The 18,159-nt window shown below is 43.8% G+C and overlaps 1 protein-coding gene across 1 annotated transcript in view; it reads right to left on the minus strand.

Annotated features, from left to right (window-relative positions):
• The window catches only part of LOC127347110 (putative cyclic nucleotide-gated ion channel 9), a 62,915-nt gene that overhangs the window by 22,044 nt on the left and 22,712 nt on the right, over window positions 1–18,159 (minus strand). The window contains exon 3 of the mRNA XM_051373334.2: window positions 8,578–8,822. Within this exon, the coding sequence (XP_051229294.1) occupies window positions 8,578–8,822 (245 nt within the window). The remainder of the gene's footprint in view (window positions 1–8,577; window positions 8,823–18,159) is intronic.

An 18,159-nucleotide genomic window follows, 5' to 3' on the forward strand; every position in this document is an offset into this window, starting at 1 on the left:
CTTCCTTGCAGATTGATTAGGAAGCTAAGCCTCACATCTCATCGATAACGTAGTGGTTGAAGCATCTTTGAGAACTCTTATATTGTGTTTAATAAGCTACCCCTTACAATTATTCAGTACTCGCTCAATACTCAAATATCAACGCAATTTTCCTGTTTAACCGTGGTTTTCTGCCTAACATGTTTTTATCCTTATGGCTGGATGAAATAAACACACACACACACACCGGTGCAATTATTTGATTCTGGTTTCTTGTGCTATCTGATTATTTGCCATAGTATATAGACAGTACAAATTCAGAAGCAAAGGTTCTTCCTATCTTGATAACAAAGGAGGAGTACATTGCCCAAAACTTTCTGGATCCATTGTGAAAGTTGAAGGACCACTTTGTGCCTTTAAGCCTGCAAAAATATGCAGATGGAGTTGTGCGACCGCAGGGCAGCCTAGATGGAGTGCCCCTGGAGGACTTTTGCACCTGCGGGGTGGGGTTGTGGTGGCTGCAGCTGCAGGGCTAGTGCGCCGACTTGTAGATCCTTACGCTATAGTGGCAGCACTTGTAGATTCGCACATGGGTACCACGACAACATATCTGGGTGATGGTCTCATCACCAAAAAGGGGGCAAAGTCACTAAAGGGAGGATCTAGCGCTTGAGGTGGACGAGGACATGCTGCTGCGGAGGGACATGATGGTGAGTCGATGTGCTAAGTGATTGATATCAACGGGGAAAGCAGATGGGGAGGAGGCTTGTAGAAGGAGAATATATGTGCAGGGGTTAGGTTTCGGGGCGAGTCTTCATTGAATGACTATGGCGTGAGAGCCGACCATCTCCACCATATGGCACATCACCCAACACTCCTACAGAACATTGAGGCCGCGGTCCACTCCGTCAAGCTATTCTGTACTAGTCGGGGGCAGCGATGGAGACTAAATTGAATACGTCTGCAGACGTGTGCTAGGAAGCTGCATGGCTTTCTTTATAAAAATAGCATTCAACACAAAATACATCTGGGTACCACCGATCTTGGCGCATTTGGACGGTCCAGGAAACGGGACCATCTGTGCCAGGGATCACTTGTGCTTTTCCGCTGGTTATAGAGATATGATGTTGGTTATATTTTAGAGTCTCCTTCTATATATCTATAATGCTGTTGTTTGAAATCTTCTTGAACATTGCAAGTACTTGATACTGATTCCACTTCTTGTAGGTGAACATATCATCGCAAGCCTAGGAGCATGCATGTACTTTGTCGAGAACTTCCCATGTTCTCATCACTTCCATTTCGGTGAACTCTCGAATAAGGTAAATTCTTGGTTTCTTTTTCTTTTTCGTCTACTTGCTCTTTGCGGGCATGTACAATGCAAGCTGCGTAGAGAGGTGCTTAGGGAGTTAGCAAAATCAACCGGTTTTTGCTTATGCAATGGTGCTTATTTACACTAGGCTGATGCCTAATTAGGCACCTCTCCTATACAAATAAGCACCTGTGCTTAACAAAATGCTTGGTTTATTTTTGTAAGCACGTCCTTGCATCGTACATGCCCTGATAGAAAGTCCATCAAGCCATGGTTGTTCTGTGCTCTGGACAACCTATAACATACTGGTTGGTTTAGTGTTGGTAATATGGATAGGATTTGGTTTTGCATTTTTAGCATGATTCAAGCGATGTCACAAAAGTGAAATGATTTGTGTTGATTCAGGGTACAAGAAGTTGAACAAGGACTACCCCCACAGGTGGTTGTCATCCAGCTGGGCAGTGTCGGTCTCCCCGAGCTCCTTCTGGTGGTTGCCTGCATGGGCTGTTGCTGGCGACTACTGTCTCGCTACCATGCAATGACGGAAAGTTCACCGTGGTGCAACTGCGGCAGAGGCGGTTTCTTCATCGAGGCCGTGATTTAGTTGAGTTTTTGGTTCTCCTTTTCTTTAGATCAAATGAATTGAGTGTAAGGCAGCTGACGTTCTCATGCAAATCTTCAGTCACTGTTCTTGACATACGTCGTCGTTTGGGTATGCAGGCATGTAGCTGAGGCGCAATATCACTGATGGAGCGGCCTCCAAGCCAGCGGTCCTCCCTTGCCAATGGTCATCGTGGTAGAGGCAAATAAGATTGCACGTTCTTACACGGGAGAATTGGAGCTCTAGGTTGCTCCAGGCACCTGTGTCAGTGTGGCTCAGCCAGTGCAGTGCCAGACCTTCACAGCCTAGACTATGCACTCCAAGGCCACCTGGAGCAATTTCCCTGCAGACACGCCTCCAATTGACATGGTGGTTTCCTCCCTTTGCATCTGCCCTGCCTTCCCAGAAGAACCCTCCTTCGATTTTTTTGAATTGTTTGATGCTCTTCTTTGGCGGTGCGAGGACCAGCAGCTGATGCACAGGGATGTCATTGAGCACAGACTTGATGAGTACGAGGCAGCCAGGCTTATTCATCAGACGAGCCTTACAGGTTGGTAGCTTTCCTCGCATCTTCTCGGCCACTGGATGTAGCTGGGCAGTGGCCAGCCACCTAAGTGGGAGAGGGATGCCCAGGTAGCCGATGGGAAACTCGACGATTGGGCAGCCAAGGTCCACCGAAACCTTCATGGCATCCATGTCGCTGTAGTTCATCAGTGTAGTTGTGCTTTTCGTGTAATTGACATGCAGCCCTAATGCTTGGCCAAACAATTGCAGTATCTTCTTCACCGTCATGATGTTGTTGCACTATTTCAACTTATTTATATCATTGCTAGATCAATTAGGTATTGGTGTTGCTTATCCATGTTGTTTGGTTTGATTAAATGACTTATTGTCTCAAGTATCTCGTGAATAGTTTGGCTCCTTTAAGGGGTATGTTTCTTGACTTTGTCGAATGGATGAACCTACTAATTACTTTGGCAAATGGCAGCTACAAGAAAGCAATAATGATGACAAATGTTGAAGCAATCTTGCCGGTATGTTTATATTTCCCATCTCATAATTATTTTTGTACTCCCTCCGATCCATATTATTTGATGCTAAAATGGAGGTATCTATAACTAAAATATGTCTAGATACATCTATATAGCATCAAGTAATATGAATCGGAGGGAGTATATTTTTGTGCTTGAAAACCGAAGTTACCTATCTTCTTGTGGGTCTAGTACTACCGAAGGATACTTATCTTCCGTGTTGGTGTTCTTTTTATTCTCGGATAAGATGAAACAAGTCTTTATTTGTTTGGTGATTAATGTGGATACATGTATTGTCCTTTTTGCAGAAATATTTCATGGTTCCTATGATGTCACGCCTAGCTCTTTCTGGTTTTGTTTTTCTGCAATTCTTATATATGTAATAATACACTTATGAGATTACTTGCAAAGGTTAAATTATCCCATGGCTTGGTAGAGGAATAAAATCCCGTGTTTATTTTCCTGATTTTGTTCTCCTGTTTGGTAGTGGTAAATAGACAGTTGGTGATTAAAAAGTAGATGTGGTTACATTTTATATAAAATAGGTTCATATCACTGGAATATATGCATGTAATGTAAACATTGCTACTGATTGGCATGTTGCTTTGTCGGTTGTCCATTTTTCATCCAACTTGGAACTTGCATACAGTATGTAGGTAATGTTGTCTGTTACATGGATGTTTTATTCATCACTTGTTAACCTGAACCTGTATACAATAGTTAGGTACAATAAGGTTCATTAATCAACACCACAATGTATAAATACATATATAGATGAGTGACTACTATCAGTAGTAGATGATAGGTGCGTTCAGGTTGCAGATTCAGCTGGTGTTGTTGGTGGCATGTGCTTTCTGGTACATGTAGTGTCCTATTGTTATTTGATTCATGCTAGTCCTAGTGAAGCTCTTCTTTTTCAACTTCTTGGCATTTTTCTTTGTGCTAAATTTATAGTTTCTCAGATTCAAATTGTTATTGTGTTATTTTGTTTAACAGTTCCTTTTTGTTCTGCAAGTTTATATTTGTTTTTGAAACAATTACTCTTTGAACTTTATGTGATTAATTGCCTTGCATCCTGATTCAGATAGCCTATGGAATCTCCCAGGTTTCCTCCGTGGTTCCTGATGGTGTCAACGATTGTGACTGGTTTCAACCATGGCCTCTCGTAATACAGTCGTAGGCCATAGTTGGAAGTTGAAGGAGCACTTTGTGCATTTTAGCCTGCAAATATGCAGTTCTAAAGAGTGAACCTCAATTTCATGTTCTCTCTCCAGTGATATTGTTGCAGCCCACAGAAGATGTTTTTATTGAAGTTTTTTTTGTTCACAGCTTTGCGGAGATCTTTCATTCCGCTCTACAAACACTTGCGTTCTAATTATTGACATCTCATAGTAGAAACTATCTGATGCAGATATTAAACTTAGTTGTAATTTCTCATCGATTAATTTTATTTCTGTTTATCCCAGGAAATTGTAAGAGGAATATTTTAACCTCGTCTAGACTGATATTCTGCAGAATCCTGATTGAGTTCTGGTTAACATCTATGCTTGGCAGCAATCTCAATTAAATAAATAATCAGAACTTGAGATGGTACATACTACTTTGGTAGGCCACTAATAAAAGAGAGTTGCAAGACATGTACTCAAGAGAACTGGGAAATTCATAATATCTGGCATTTAGGTAAGTTTCCAGTTCCGCTCTCCTCTTTGTACTTTGTTATAATATTGTGCGTTTATGTAAGTTTCTAGTTCCTCTCTGATATTGCGTGTGTGGTGAACAGGATTTCATTAGCACACTAGAGAATCAAAAGGAATAAAGATTCTCCTGTCATTTAATATTTTTTTACTTACATTCCTAAGAAGACCACTCAAATTTCTTGAGCAGTGGCGAGTGGTAATTTGTTTCCTAAGACGGCATTCAGTCTAACTTACGGCTTAGACCCATCTGTTAATCTTCATCCTTTGGTGCTTATGTCGGTGCGTAGTGTTGTCACAGTTGCTAAGAGATAATGGACATTTTATTTGAGTATGTTCTAAGTAATCCTAATGCTGACCAAGTTTTGCTGGTCTTGTCATTTGTTAAACATTTTCTGTGTATCCTTGTTTGTGTGTTGAGCAATATTTTCCTATGCCAGTCTTGGAGCTAAACCTTTCTTGGTTTATGGTGGTGCAGGTGATAGGATGTACAGGCAGCATGTTGCCGTGGCCCTTGCTCTTGAAGGAAGGAGTGGAGCGGCCGGACGTGCTTCCTTTGTCAATTTCATTGACTGATCCAGTGGCATGTTCACTGCCTGTTAGGTAGTAATGAGTAGGTGGAGTATTGTTTGGGCAGAAGCATCTACGTGGATGGAATGTCCTTTATTTATAATACTATGCAATATAATGTTGGTACCAGAAATTTCTTCGGCTGATCATATTCAACCTGATGGAAGAGTGAGAGATCCATGTGGGTTCTTTTTATGCCAAAACTGATAGAATTAACATTTCACATTGATGAGAGATGCATGTAGTGCTTGTTTTCTTTCTGTCTTCCTGGCTGTATTACTGTATAAACGACACCGTTTTGATTGTGTGGAACATACATATACTTGCCCAGAAATAGATACAATTCCGTGTGCAAGTAGACACCTGATTTGTTGTGTATGAATCCTTGGCTCCAACATCTATCTTCACTGTGTTGGTTAACTAAAAGCAACCAAGGTCAAGCACGGGCTGATTTCTAGGAACCCAACCGAATGATTCATGTATATATATCTAGCAAAGAAAAAGAGGTATGAGCCGATTGCTGTTCCGTAAAAGGGGTATAAATTTAGTCTAAAATCAAGATAATTTTGTCCATTTTTTTTGAAAAAAAAATAGTAGGTGGTACATGCATGGATTTCTGTAGCGTCAAATCAATCTGGTGCGTCAGCTCCCACTAATACAGGGAATGACGTGAATACCTGGAGCAGTTATTAGGACTTTTGTACTCAAGGAACGAGTAGGTGGTACTCCAATACTCCATGCATGCATGGATTTCGTGGCTAGAAGGGGCATTTAGCTCGGCGTGATGCAACGGTGGTGTATACAAGGGCATTGGCATGGCTTTCACGGTGCATGTAGAATCATTCGAGAAATCCATCCACACCGGCTGTGTCGGCTTCCACTGATTCCTGGAGCAGTTGCTGGAGAACGGATCAGGTATGGATGAAAACTAAAATAGCGAAAGGGACGAGTAGGTGCATGCATGCATTTCTTGGCTAGGACGTGCATCCGTGCCCGTATACACAGCTTAAAATTAAGAACGGATAGCATTAAATCATTGGCCGAATCCATTCACGACACTAAAACAAGGAGGGATGCTGATTCCTGGAGCAGTTATTGGGAAGGAATTCTTTCACGGGATGGAAGAGTAGGTGGTGCATGCATACATGTTTTTTGGGCTAACACAGAAAGGGATGTTGAGTTATTAGAGGAAAGAAATCATCGTTAATTGATCAAGGAAGGAGAACATCACCCTTCACGTCGCCGATCCGAGGCACCACCCATCGTAACCGTCTGTTGTGCTTCACCTGTAATGTAATCAAGGGCTATGGATGGAAACTAAATTAGCGGGAGGGAGGTAGGGAAAATGCGCCGACAGAGCCTAAAAATTTCGAGCAGAAATTCAACCCACAGCTTGTCCTTCCAGCTGTCTAAGTACTAATACGGGTGGAGCTATCGCGTCCAGCTGGCGCGTAGAACCGAGTTAGATTTTAACTCTTGCTCGTCGAATCATTCGGGAATCCATCCACCGGCTTAGATGTAACCTAACTGTTTCTAATAAAATCATTCACGGAATCCATCCACCGGCCATGTTGGGTTCCGTTGATTCCTGGAGCAGTTATTAGAGAACGGATTAGTTATGGATGGAAACTAAAATAGCAAAAGGGACGAGTAGGTGGCATGCATGCATTTCTCAGCCTGGACACACAGCTGAGCCCTGATGCATATGTGCCCGTATACATAGCCACAAATTAAGGCCAAAGAGCATTGAATCATTGGTCGAATCCATCCACGACATTAAAACGAGGAGGGATGTTGACTCCTGGAGCAGTTATTAGGCAAAAAGAATTCTTTCACCGGATGGAACAGTAGAAAGGGATGTTGAGTTATTAGGGAAAGAAATCACCGTTAATTAATCAAGGAAGGAGAACGGCACCCTTCAAGTCACCGATCCGAGGCACCACGCATCTCAGCCGTTTGTTGGGCTTCACCTGTAATGTAATCAAGGGATATGGATGGAAACTAAATTAGCGGGAGGGAGGTAAGGGAAATGGCGCTGACAGAGCCTAAAATTTCGAGCAGAAATTCAACCCACAGCTTGTCCTCCTCCCGCCTGTCTGTAAGTACCACTAGGGGTGAAGCGACCGCGTGCGGCTAGCGCGTGCGACCGACTTAGACTTTGACTCTTGCTCGTCGAGGAGAGGAGATGACACCCTGCTTGGAGATGAGATAGCCAGGTATGATGTGATCTTGTCGTGCTAACGCGGTGTTAATTGCATACATATGCGCCAGAGTATTGTATCTCTAACGCTTGGTTTATGCATCAGGCTGGTAACTCAATTGGGCACAGGAGTAGGCGTGTCGTGGGGAGCGAGCAAGGAGTAGCGTCGTCTGGTCGGGACACTTGGGGACGGACGGAGGCGAGCACCGTCGTTAATTTCACCAGGTAACTCGTTGACTCGGTAGGTTCTCAGGTGTTGAACTTGCTCGCATGGTCGATCGTACCGGCGGCTAATGGACACGCATGGATTCAGCCAGCCAGTGGTTTGTCTTAGATATACGTTTGGATAGATTAAAGACGCGAAACAGAATTAACGATTGATCCAATGGAATTAATTTTATTTTAGTTTGGCTGACAATCATAGTCCCTCAAATCTAAAACCTCCTAGATAATTAGAGACGAGCGAGGGTTGAGGAATGGGAATCAGAGGTAAAGACCAGGTTGCGCTTCCTATTTTTTCCCTCGCACTATCTTAGGCCTGAGAGGCTGAGAGTCAAAAGTTAGGACTCATGACGCAAGCAAGTGACCTATTGGAGCGTGGCTTCAGTTGCGCCATTCTGGTCAACTGTGAATCCTGGGTGTCTTAGAATGTACTGCCCACTGAAAAAATTCTTTCATCTCTGAATCCTAGCATTTTCTAGTACTCGGTTACTCGATTCGCCCTTGGCTGCCTTCTGTGCCAGTTCACTGATGGAGTTACGGTCCGGCCGTCGACTCATCCCGCCACCGCCGCACGGAGCCCGTCGTCGTTCTTTAGCGGACGGCGATGGCGTGGATCGGATCAGTTCCCTTCCCGATGACTTGCTCCTCCAGATCCTCGGCCGCCTCCGCTGCGCCCGCGATGCCGCCCGCACTAGCATGCCCGCCCGGTCGCGTCCCGGAACGGGCTCCTTGTCCTGGAGCTCCGGCGCGAGGAGCGCGCCCAAGGCCTCACCCTCAGCGTGTACAACCCCATGACTGGGGAGGTGTCCGTGCTTCTCTCCCTCGCCGGCGAGGACTGCCCTGGGTACTACGCGTGCGCCATACTCACGGGCGACGATCTTGACGCCAGCACTCCGCCGGGCTTCTTCCGCGTGCTCCTCGTCTACAACCGCCGCAGTTTCACGGCGCTGCGGATCTTCTCCTCCGACGTAAGAAGCCGCTCCGACCGCCATCGATGGTGATGCTCTCGAGCCTGCCGCGGATGATGAAGACCATCTGGTCCACGGGGTCCCCTTCCTGGTTGATGTAGTTGCGCTCCGTGTAGAGCGCTGGCTTGAGCCGCTCGCATATGGCGTCCAACAGTCGCTCGTCCATGTTGTCGAAGAGCGGGACGCGGCGGACCAGGCCCATACAGAGGTGTCGCTTGATGTCGCGGCGGAGGTCCTTGGACACCCTTCAACACATTGTTGAAGCATTCAGCCATGTTGCTTGTCATGTGACCATATCTCCTCCCATCCTCATCATAATATCGTGCCCACTTTGAGTTAAATATAAAGTGCCTCTGAAGAAACTCAAAACCACCTGCGTTGAGCTCTTTGTGCTTCAGCAAGCTGTTGTATAGATTTGTGAAGCGGCAAGGAGATAGTGAGAAGAAGAAATACCGGTTGACAAAATGGAATGTCGTTTGCCGTCCAAAAGATCAAGGTGGACGTCGGTGTCACGTATGAAGCTCCAGTAGGTGGAGATCATACCCTCGTTCTGAAGCTCTCTGAGCTCCACATCAGTGGTTTCACAGGGCCACCATTGACCCCGTTCTCCTTCGCGGATCCGAGCTTTAGAAGCCCTCTTGTTTTCCGCCTCCTGCACCTTGGTTGCCATCCTCGCTTGACCTTCGAGTTCTTCTTGGAGTTCTTTGAGGGAAGGGATCCGGCCTGGAGTGGTGCTGGAAGATGCGGAAAATGGTTGAGCTAGCCGGATGTCGGAAACATATGGTGGTAGGAACGCAATGGGATCCGGGCAAATTGGTTCCACGGCACTGGGTTCCGGGTTACTCGGAGAACTACCAGTGCAGTGAGGAGAACCGTGAGGCATGCTTCCGGCTGCACCCATGCGAGCTAGTTTGAGTAACCGGAGAATCTATACTACAGCTACTACTTCTTCTACAAGACCGGCGCACGTACCGTCAATGGCGCGGTGGCTCGGCGGAGCTCCGGTGGAGTTGAGGTCGCCGGACTTGCAGGAAATTGCCTCGCGTGACCACGAATCAGCGGCGGACAAGATTTCCCGTTCAACCGTGGGAATCTTGGCACGAGGAGAAGCCTGGGCCGGCGACGCGTGAAGCTCACCGTGGCAAAGCTCGCCGGAGTTGAGATCTGAACATGTGAGTTTTTGATTATGCACTAACCCTCTAATGAGTTTGTTTCGAGTTTGGTGTGGAGGAAGTTTTCAAGGGTCAAGAGAGGAGGATGATATACTATGATCAAGAAGAGTGAAGAGTCTAAGCTTGGGGATTTCCCCGGTGGTTCATCCCTGCATATTTCAAGAAGACTCAAGCATCTAAGCTTGGGGATGCCCAAGGCATCCCTTTCTTCATCGACAAATTATCAGGTTTCTTCTCTTGAAACTATATTTTTATTCGGTCACATCTTATGCACTTTACTTGGAGCGTCTGTGTGCTTTTATTTTTGTTTTGTTATTTTCATTCTCTGAATAAATACATGCTTGTGTGGGAGAGAGACACGCTCCGCTGGTTCATATGAACACATGTGTTCTTAGCTTTTAATGTTCATGGCGAAGGTTGAAACTGCTTCGTTCATTGTTATATGGTTGGAAACGGAAAATGCTACATGTAGTAATTGGTAAAATGTCTTGGATAATGTGATACTTGGCAATTGTTGTGCTCATGTTTAAGCTCTTTCATCATATACTTTGCACCTATTAATGAAGAAATACATAGAGCTTGCTAAAATTTGGTTTGCATAATTGGTCTCTCTAAAGTCTAGATAATTTCTAGTATTGAGTTTTGAACAACAAGGAAGACGGTGTAGAGTCTTATAATGTTTACAATGTGTCTTTTATGTGAGTTTTGCTGCACCGGTTCATCCTTGTGTTTGTTTCAAATAACCTTGCTAGCCTAAACCTTGTATCGAGAGGGAATACTTCTCATGCATCCAAAATCCTTGAGCCAACCACTATGCCATTTGTGTCCACCATATCTACCTACTACATGGTATTTCTCCGCCATTCCAAAGTAAATTGCTTGAGTGCTACCTTTAAAATTTCCATCATTTACCTTTGCAATATAGGCTAGCTCCTGCTCGACAAGTAGTCTCCTATTTGTCCCTGGGGTCTTCTTGATATGCGCCTTAATTGCACTTACAAATGATGGACATGTGTTCAAGCTCGGCATCGTTAGTGGGTGAGTTGAAAATGGTGTCCTCTTACTCGGTACCGTGCACGAAACATTTGGCAAACCTCTCCTGCGTAAAATGCTTGTCAGATGTCCTTGTAAGGCACTCGGATTTTTTCTATACGTTCTTGTTTTCTCCTATTTTGTGTGAATGTTACGTAAAGCACCACCTTTTGAGTTCACCATCTGCCTCTCTTACCCACCGCTTTATCTTGACATCTCTTTACCTCTCTCTCTTCCACTCTGTTTCTTCTCACCCCTTTCCTGAAACTTTCTCTCATCATAGCCGTGGCTTTGTTTTACAATTAACAAATACGAAAGGACATAAATCACCAATTTGGAACAAATTTAGGGTCTGAGAGCCATAGAACAAATTAAGGGACACATGAAAATCAATGCAAGAACCAATCTTGCAAAAATATTTTGGACTTTTAGTTCGCAATCCCACTTTAAAAATCTCCCCCGCTCTTTTATTGGGGCTTAATATGTGGGCATATAAGGGAGGTGTAAATAGACAAATCACATGTAATTGCCACTTACGATAGAAAGTTAAGGGGGTTGACGTCACGAGTTCCACATAATAGAGTTGCTCTATAAACGACATGAGGAATGGTCACACACAATAGAGTTTCTCTAGAAACGATGCCAGGAAGGGGCACATGAGATCACGCCAAAAAAAACCTCTAAAACCCTATATTTATTTTTTTGGACTCGAGTCCTATTATGGGTATATGTAGTTGATGTAAACTGGAAACTTGCGTACACTTAGTGGCGTCTCCTTCACAAACAAGACTATCTTGAGGAAGTTTTTGGACTTGTAGTGGAAAACTCATGCTTCGAAACAACCTCGTTTTTAAGAACTTGACATATCATGCTTCGAAACAACCTCCTATTAAGTTGCTTGTTGTGCGATAACCATGTTTCTGGGGACGCCATCAACTACTCTTTGTTGAATATCATGTGAGTTGCTATGCATGTCCGTCTTGTCTGAAGTAAGAGAGATCTACCACTTTATTGGTTAGAGCATGCAAATTGTTAGAGAAGAACATTGGGCCGCTAACTAAAGCCATGATTCATGGTGGAAGTTTCAGTTTTGGACATATATCCTCAATCTCATATGAGAACACTAATTGTTGCCACATGCTTATGCATTAAAGAGGAGTCCATTATCTGTTGTCCATGTTGTCCCGGTATGGATGTCTAAGTTGAGAATAATCAAAAGCGAGAAATCCAAAATGCGAGCTTTCTCCTTAGACCTTTGTACAGGCGGCATGGAGGTACCCCATTGTGACACTTGGTTAAAACATGTGTATTGTGATGATCCGGTAGTCCAAGCTAATTAGGACAAGGTGCGGGCACTATTAGTATACTATGCATGAGGCTTGCAACTTGTAAGATATAATTTACATGATACATATGCTTTATTACTACCGTTGACAAAATTGTTTCATGTTTTCAAAACCAAAGCTCTAGCACAAATATAGCAATCGATGCTTTCCTCTTCGAAGGACCATTCTTTTACTTTTATGTTGAGTCAGTTCACCTATTTCTCTCCACCTCAAGAAGCAAACACTTGTGTGAACTGTGCATTGATTCTTACATACTTGCTTATTGCACTTGTTATATTGCTTTGCATTGACAACTATCCATGAGATATACATGTTACAAGTTGAAAGCAACCGCTGAAACTTAATCTTCCATTGTGTTGCTTCAATGTCTTTACTTTAATTTATTGCTTTATGAGTTAACTCTTATGCAAGACTTATTGATGCTTGTCTTGAAAGTACTATTAATGAAAAGTCTTTTCTTTATGATTCATTTGTTTACTCATGTCATTACCATTGTTTTGTCGCTGCATTCATTACATATGCTTACAATAGTATGATCAAGGTTATGATGGCATGTCACTCCAGAAATTATCTTTGTTATCGTTTACCTGCTCGGGACGAGCAGAACTAAGCTTGGGGATGCTGATACGTCTCCGACGTATCGATAATTTCTTGTGTTCCATGCCACATTATTGATGATATCTACATGTTTTATACACACTTTATGTCATTATTATGCGTTTTCTGGACTATTTGCCTTGCCGTTCCTTCGGGAGGTGTTGATATAAACGCCGTTCCCATGGCTCCAACTCCTGCCATTGCCATTTATATAATGCCTCCCTTGGATCTCCTGGGGGTGACCTAGACGCTAAGATGAAAGCTTGTGTCGCCATGTATCCTGCTTCCGGTGTTTTTGGGATAATATTCCCCCTCGTGTCGATTGACATAAAGGACATGTCGAGGTTTTGGATTAGAGTCTCTCTTTCAGCTTCCGGTATATTTTGCAGCCGAGATCTTGCTCTCCTCCGAGCTTCTCTGTGACTATCTCCCGAAGTTTCTGAGTGTCGACTTAATTCCGCTCGTCGCCTGCTTGATGCGGAAGCTGCTTCTCTTCTTCTGTTCAAGGCAGCTGTTTGTTTTTCCAACTCTCTTCCAGCTCGGGCGAGTCTATATTGATAAGCTTGCAGTTCTTCGATTGTAGCAGTTGTCTCCATTTGTTCAGAGCCATCTAAAGCTTTCACAGCTCTATCCCAGGCTGCTTGTGGAAGTTGAACTCTGACACGTGGTGTGGGCCCGACATATTTAGTGCCCAAACCTCTCCTTAGATCTGAGGGATCGACATAGGGATTTCCCAAATCGTCGAAAGCCTCTGATGTTTCCTCGTATCGCGACTTGCCTCTCCAATGGCATAAACTTGGTGATATTTTGGAGTTGTCACTTTGCTTGGTTTGGTGACACCATCATAGAGATTGGTGAAGACCTTCCCAATAGACATGGATTTGTCGATAAAGTCGAAGCTATCGGTGTCGCTTGAATCATCGCTTATATAGGAGTCCGCAGATGACTCGAAGGACATGTCGCTGAAGATCTTGGTGAGTTTTTCGCTTGCATTGCTGCCGATGAAGCGTGGCGACGAAATCTCCTCGTCGCTTGACTCAATGGATGATACTGAGTTTGAGAAATCAGGATCAACCGCCGATAATCCCGACGAGATCGGAATTTCGAGACGATACACTCCTTTTTTCTCGACGCGGAAATCAAACTTTCCAATCGTCATCTTCATGGGCTCCTCCAGATACGCATATGCATCCAAACGGGAGGGCGGGTGAGGAATAAAATCAACGAGACCAGTTTCGATCTGTTTACCTCTGTCCATAATGTTGCTTGCTACTGATGAAGTCGACGATCTTGAACGTGCCATCGAGATCAGCTCCTTGTCGCCTCTAGATCCCACAGACGGCGCCAATTGACAAGGTATTAACTTGTCAATGCATACGGATTGTAGACTAGGGTTTAGTTGGATGTAGAGGGCAAGTAGATCTCGAAGGTTTCAGCCGAAAAGTACTCGACGAATATGAAAACTAGGGTTTTAGAAACAATGATTCGATGATCTCTTTGTTCCTCGACTCCCCCTTATATAGGAGGCGGAGCCGAGGGATTCGTATTGTACAAGTTACAGACTCCGGGAAGGTTTCTAACTCCCCCCGCAAGATTACAAATAATACTTCCTATTACAACTCTAGCTTTCCTTAACAATATCTTGGGCTTCCGAGTCTTCTTATTCTTCGGGTAGTGGGCTTTCAATAAACCCCGGGTACTATCTTCGGCAGGCCCATTGGGGATGCCTATGTCAACGTGCACCAACAACTTATGCTAAGCAAGATAAGCAACGAGGTGATAGCAAATTAGATATAGAACATCAAGCACGAAGGCTATCACAATTTAAAGCGCATAGGTAAAGGAGCTCGGGTTGATAAGCAACCGGTGCACGAGGAGATGACGATGTATCCCAAAGTTCACACCCTTGCGAGTGCAACTCTCTGTTGTAGCGGTGTGGAGGCACAATGCACTCCAATATGCCACTAGGCCACCGTGTTCTCCTCGAGCCTTTCCCACCAAAGGGAAAGCCTCGATCCACTAAGGGACCCTTAAGGGTGGTCACCGAACCCGTACAAGCTTGGATCAAACACCCAAGTATCAAGTTTAAGGCAAACTCCACAACACCGGAGGCTCTCAAGTACAAGACCAAGTATTATTTGGAATGAAGCAAGATAACTAATTAACCTTATTTAAGAAATATAGATAAGAAAGCTTGACTCAAGTGTGTCAGGATTATGCTCAAGTGAATACCCATCTCAAGTCAAAATAATAGTTGGTTTAACTAAGACAACTTCCTATAGACACTACCAAACCTATAGGTCTCCTTTAAAGGGTTTTAATCCTAAGGTCAAAGCATTTGCTCTGATACCAGCTGTGATGACCCAGCGTACCACTGCATGGTGTAGTACACAAGTCGTTGACATAACACAAGTGAAACACCGTTCCACTCATATTACATCTCTCAGAGTGGTACAACATAAACATATGCGAGTCCAAGGTATGTCTATAGAAGTACACACGAGCTGTTTACATAAGATCAACACAACCTCCTACTTTACAGTGAGGTAAAACTTCAAATAAAGCTCTAGAAGAACGACTCGTAATCTATCTTATTGCTAACTCAAGTTCAAGAGCTACTTGGCTTGCTATAGAAATCTAGCTACTTAGGTGCTATGATTAGGGAAAGGTTCCCTTCTATTACTAGTCTAGGTTTCCATTATAGCTGATGCAGAAGTTGACTCCATTGACTTCTTTGATTGGATTCTTCATCTCGTTGCAGTTGACTCCTTTGTCTTCGAGTTCCACGGTAGTTTCTCCTTCGGTGCCTTGCTCTAAGAAGGGGGTTCAAACGAGATAGAATGAGTACGAGCGTACTCAGCAAGTTCATATTAGGAAATATGTGTATCATGCACTAGCTACAGCCATAGACCAGAAAGTCATAGACCAATGCAAGTTTTTGTAAACATTTCTTCAAAAGGTTTATTTTATTCTGAAAACTATGCCCGTCAGTCTTCACAGGTTGACCAGAACTTCGTGGAGTTCCTTTCCTGCCGCGTTCGCAGTTCCCTTCCCGGAACAGGGAGTGACAGTCACAATTCAGTATCCTCTGCAGAGGTGCGTTACTTTTCCCATAAGAGACCTTATCCTTGATACCTTTCCGAGATGCATGCTCGTCCACACTTCCTTGGTGTGGGGCCAGGTGTAAGATCCAAGCCAATCACTGCCTTCTCCGCGACCCTGCAAACCCACCCTTTTGTCCGACCGTACACCTCCAGTAGACTTCCCCCGATAATACGGCTTTACTCATGGTATACTCCGGACAATCCCTCATAGATCGAAGAGATTAACATCACTAATGGATGGGGATTTAAAAGGATTTCCCAACCTATTGCGGCAGTGCCTCCAGCACCCCACCGTCTCTTCGATCCGTTGGCGTGCAGAAGGGAAAAGATACAGCTGACTTGCCCAGAGCCATTATAGATCTTATGGTCAACGCGATATGTACGGCGCTAGAATCACTGGACGGCATTGGTAATTAATCCTAGGGTGATATAACCCATTGCAATGGAACCTCCACCATATCAACACATACCATGGTTCCATTGCCCACCACATAGTCATATTCATAATTGGAAAATAATATTTTGCTTTTCGATGCATGAGTGATAAGTATAGTACTTTGCATATAGTTTGATAAAAATAATCAAATGACATGAGCAAGCGATGAACTTGCCTTTCTTGACTGCAAGATTATGCAGGCAAAAGCTTCGATACGTGAGAACTCCAAATTCTGAAATACCATCATCGTCCGGTAAGGACAATGTTTAAAGAACTGGCAAAGATGCTATAATGCATAGTATGAGATGCAATCGTCCCGAGCGTAACCTAACCTCGATGATTTAGGTTGTATGAGTTGTAAAGATTTCTTTAGGGTTGGTTGCACTTTTAGAATGATTCTCAAACAAGGTTCTTATTAGGGTTTGGTTATATTAGCATCATAACCAAATGATATAAGACATCATAACAATCATACATAAAGAATAGTAGTGGAATAATATGTGAAGAACAGTTGTCAATTTTAAGTTCTACAGGACATGGTTGATGATTACTTATATTATACTTCAAAAGAATAACTTTTGAAGAACATGTTGTTAAAGAAATATTTAGTATTTCAAAGAAGTATTGGGCTTCTAAGGTTTGATTGACACTTGTACTTCAAAAGAATATCCAACTAAAGATAGGTTGGATTTACGGTATTCTGGAATTTTCCAGAACACCGGATAATCCGCCCCCCTGGCGCCCCGGAATATCCGGCCGGGCCGGATTATCCGCCCTCACTTTGGGCCGGATTATCCGGCCTGGGCGATTTGCGGGAAGACTAAGGGAGGCCGCGGGGTGAACGGTTGGCACACCAATCAGTTCCCCCACGCGCCCCCCTTCTTCCTCCTCAAGCCGCCAGAGCTCCTCCTCATCGCCGGAGACGCTTCGTCCGCCCCCTCTCGGAGTTCTTGGGTGGATCGGGTGGATCTCCTCCCTAGCTACCATCTCCTCCAAGCGGTTTCCACAATGGATGTGGGTATGATTCACAATCTCTAACCCTAGATGTTGTGTTTTATATGTGCTATTTTCTTGGTGGAATTGGTGTCTAGTTGTTCCAAATCGTGTGTAGTGTTCAACGGTGTCGTAAATAGCTTGTAGAGCATCAAACTTCACTTGTAGTTCCCTTGATTTTTAGAAAGTATATCACATTAGTGCTCCCGCCCAAGCATCATCTAGACGTAATATGTATTACAGAAAAAAGAACTTGCGGAGAAAACACATGCTGTGGGAGGTTCAAGCACACTGTAGATTCCCAGTGACGGAAGAAAGCAGTACCACATCACGCGTGAATGATGTGGGTTCTCTGCATTTAGATGATACAGTAAACCAGTTTGAAGTTATATCTCATTAGCCTACAATAGTTGTAAACCGAAATTTGAGCAGAATATCACATAATCCATAGAAAGCAGTACTGTAGGTACTCACCTGACTCCTTATATTTTTCTGCAATAATGATTAATTCAAAGTTGAAATTTTTTAAATTGTTGCAGACTTCAATAAATAGTCCTTGTGGATTGTTTATCGCAAGCACATTTCAGATTATAAAAGGCTGCTACCCAACCAGAAACAAATTTCCATTGTTTGTGTGTCCCTCAGTATACTCTGACATGAACAGTTGTATGAATGAGGCAGTCAATAATACCAAGAAGATGGGGCCTTAGGTGACTTGAAATTTGGAACCTATGGTTCAGTGAATGCATCGTTCGGTGCTCCTTTTGTGGCATCAGGTGCATATGAGATCCATGCCCCATTGTATGCTTCTGAATTCTGCTGTCGAGTGCAATATTTTAAGTACCCCGTAGAAGAATAAATCAGAGCACAGTGAAGCCAAATGCTTAATCCAGTATCTCTAA

This window comes from Lolium perenne, chromosome 4, assembly GCF_019359855.2.
Source record: "Lolium perenne isolate Kyuss_39 chromosome 4, Kyuss_2.0, whole genome shotgun sequence".
Lineage (NCBI taxonomy): Eukaryota > Viridiplantae > Streptophyta > Magnoliopsida > Poales > Poaceae > Lolium > Lolium perenne.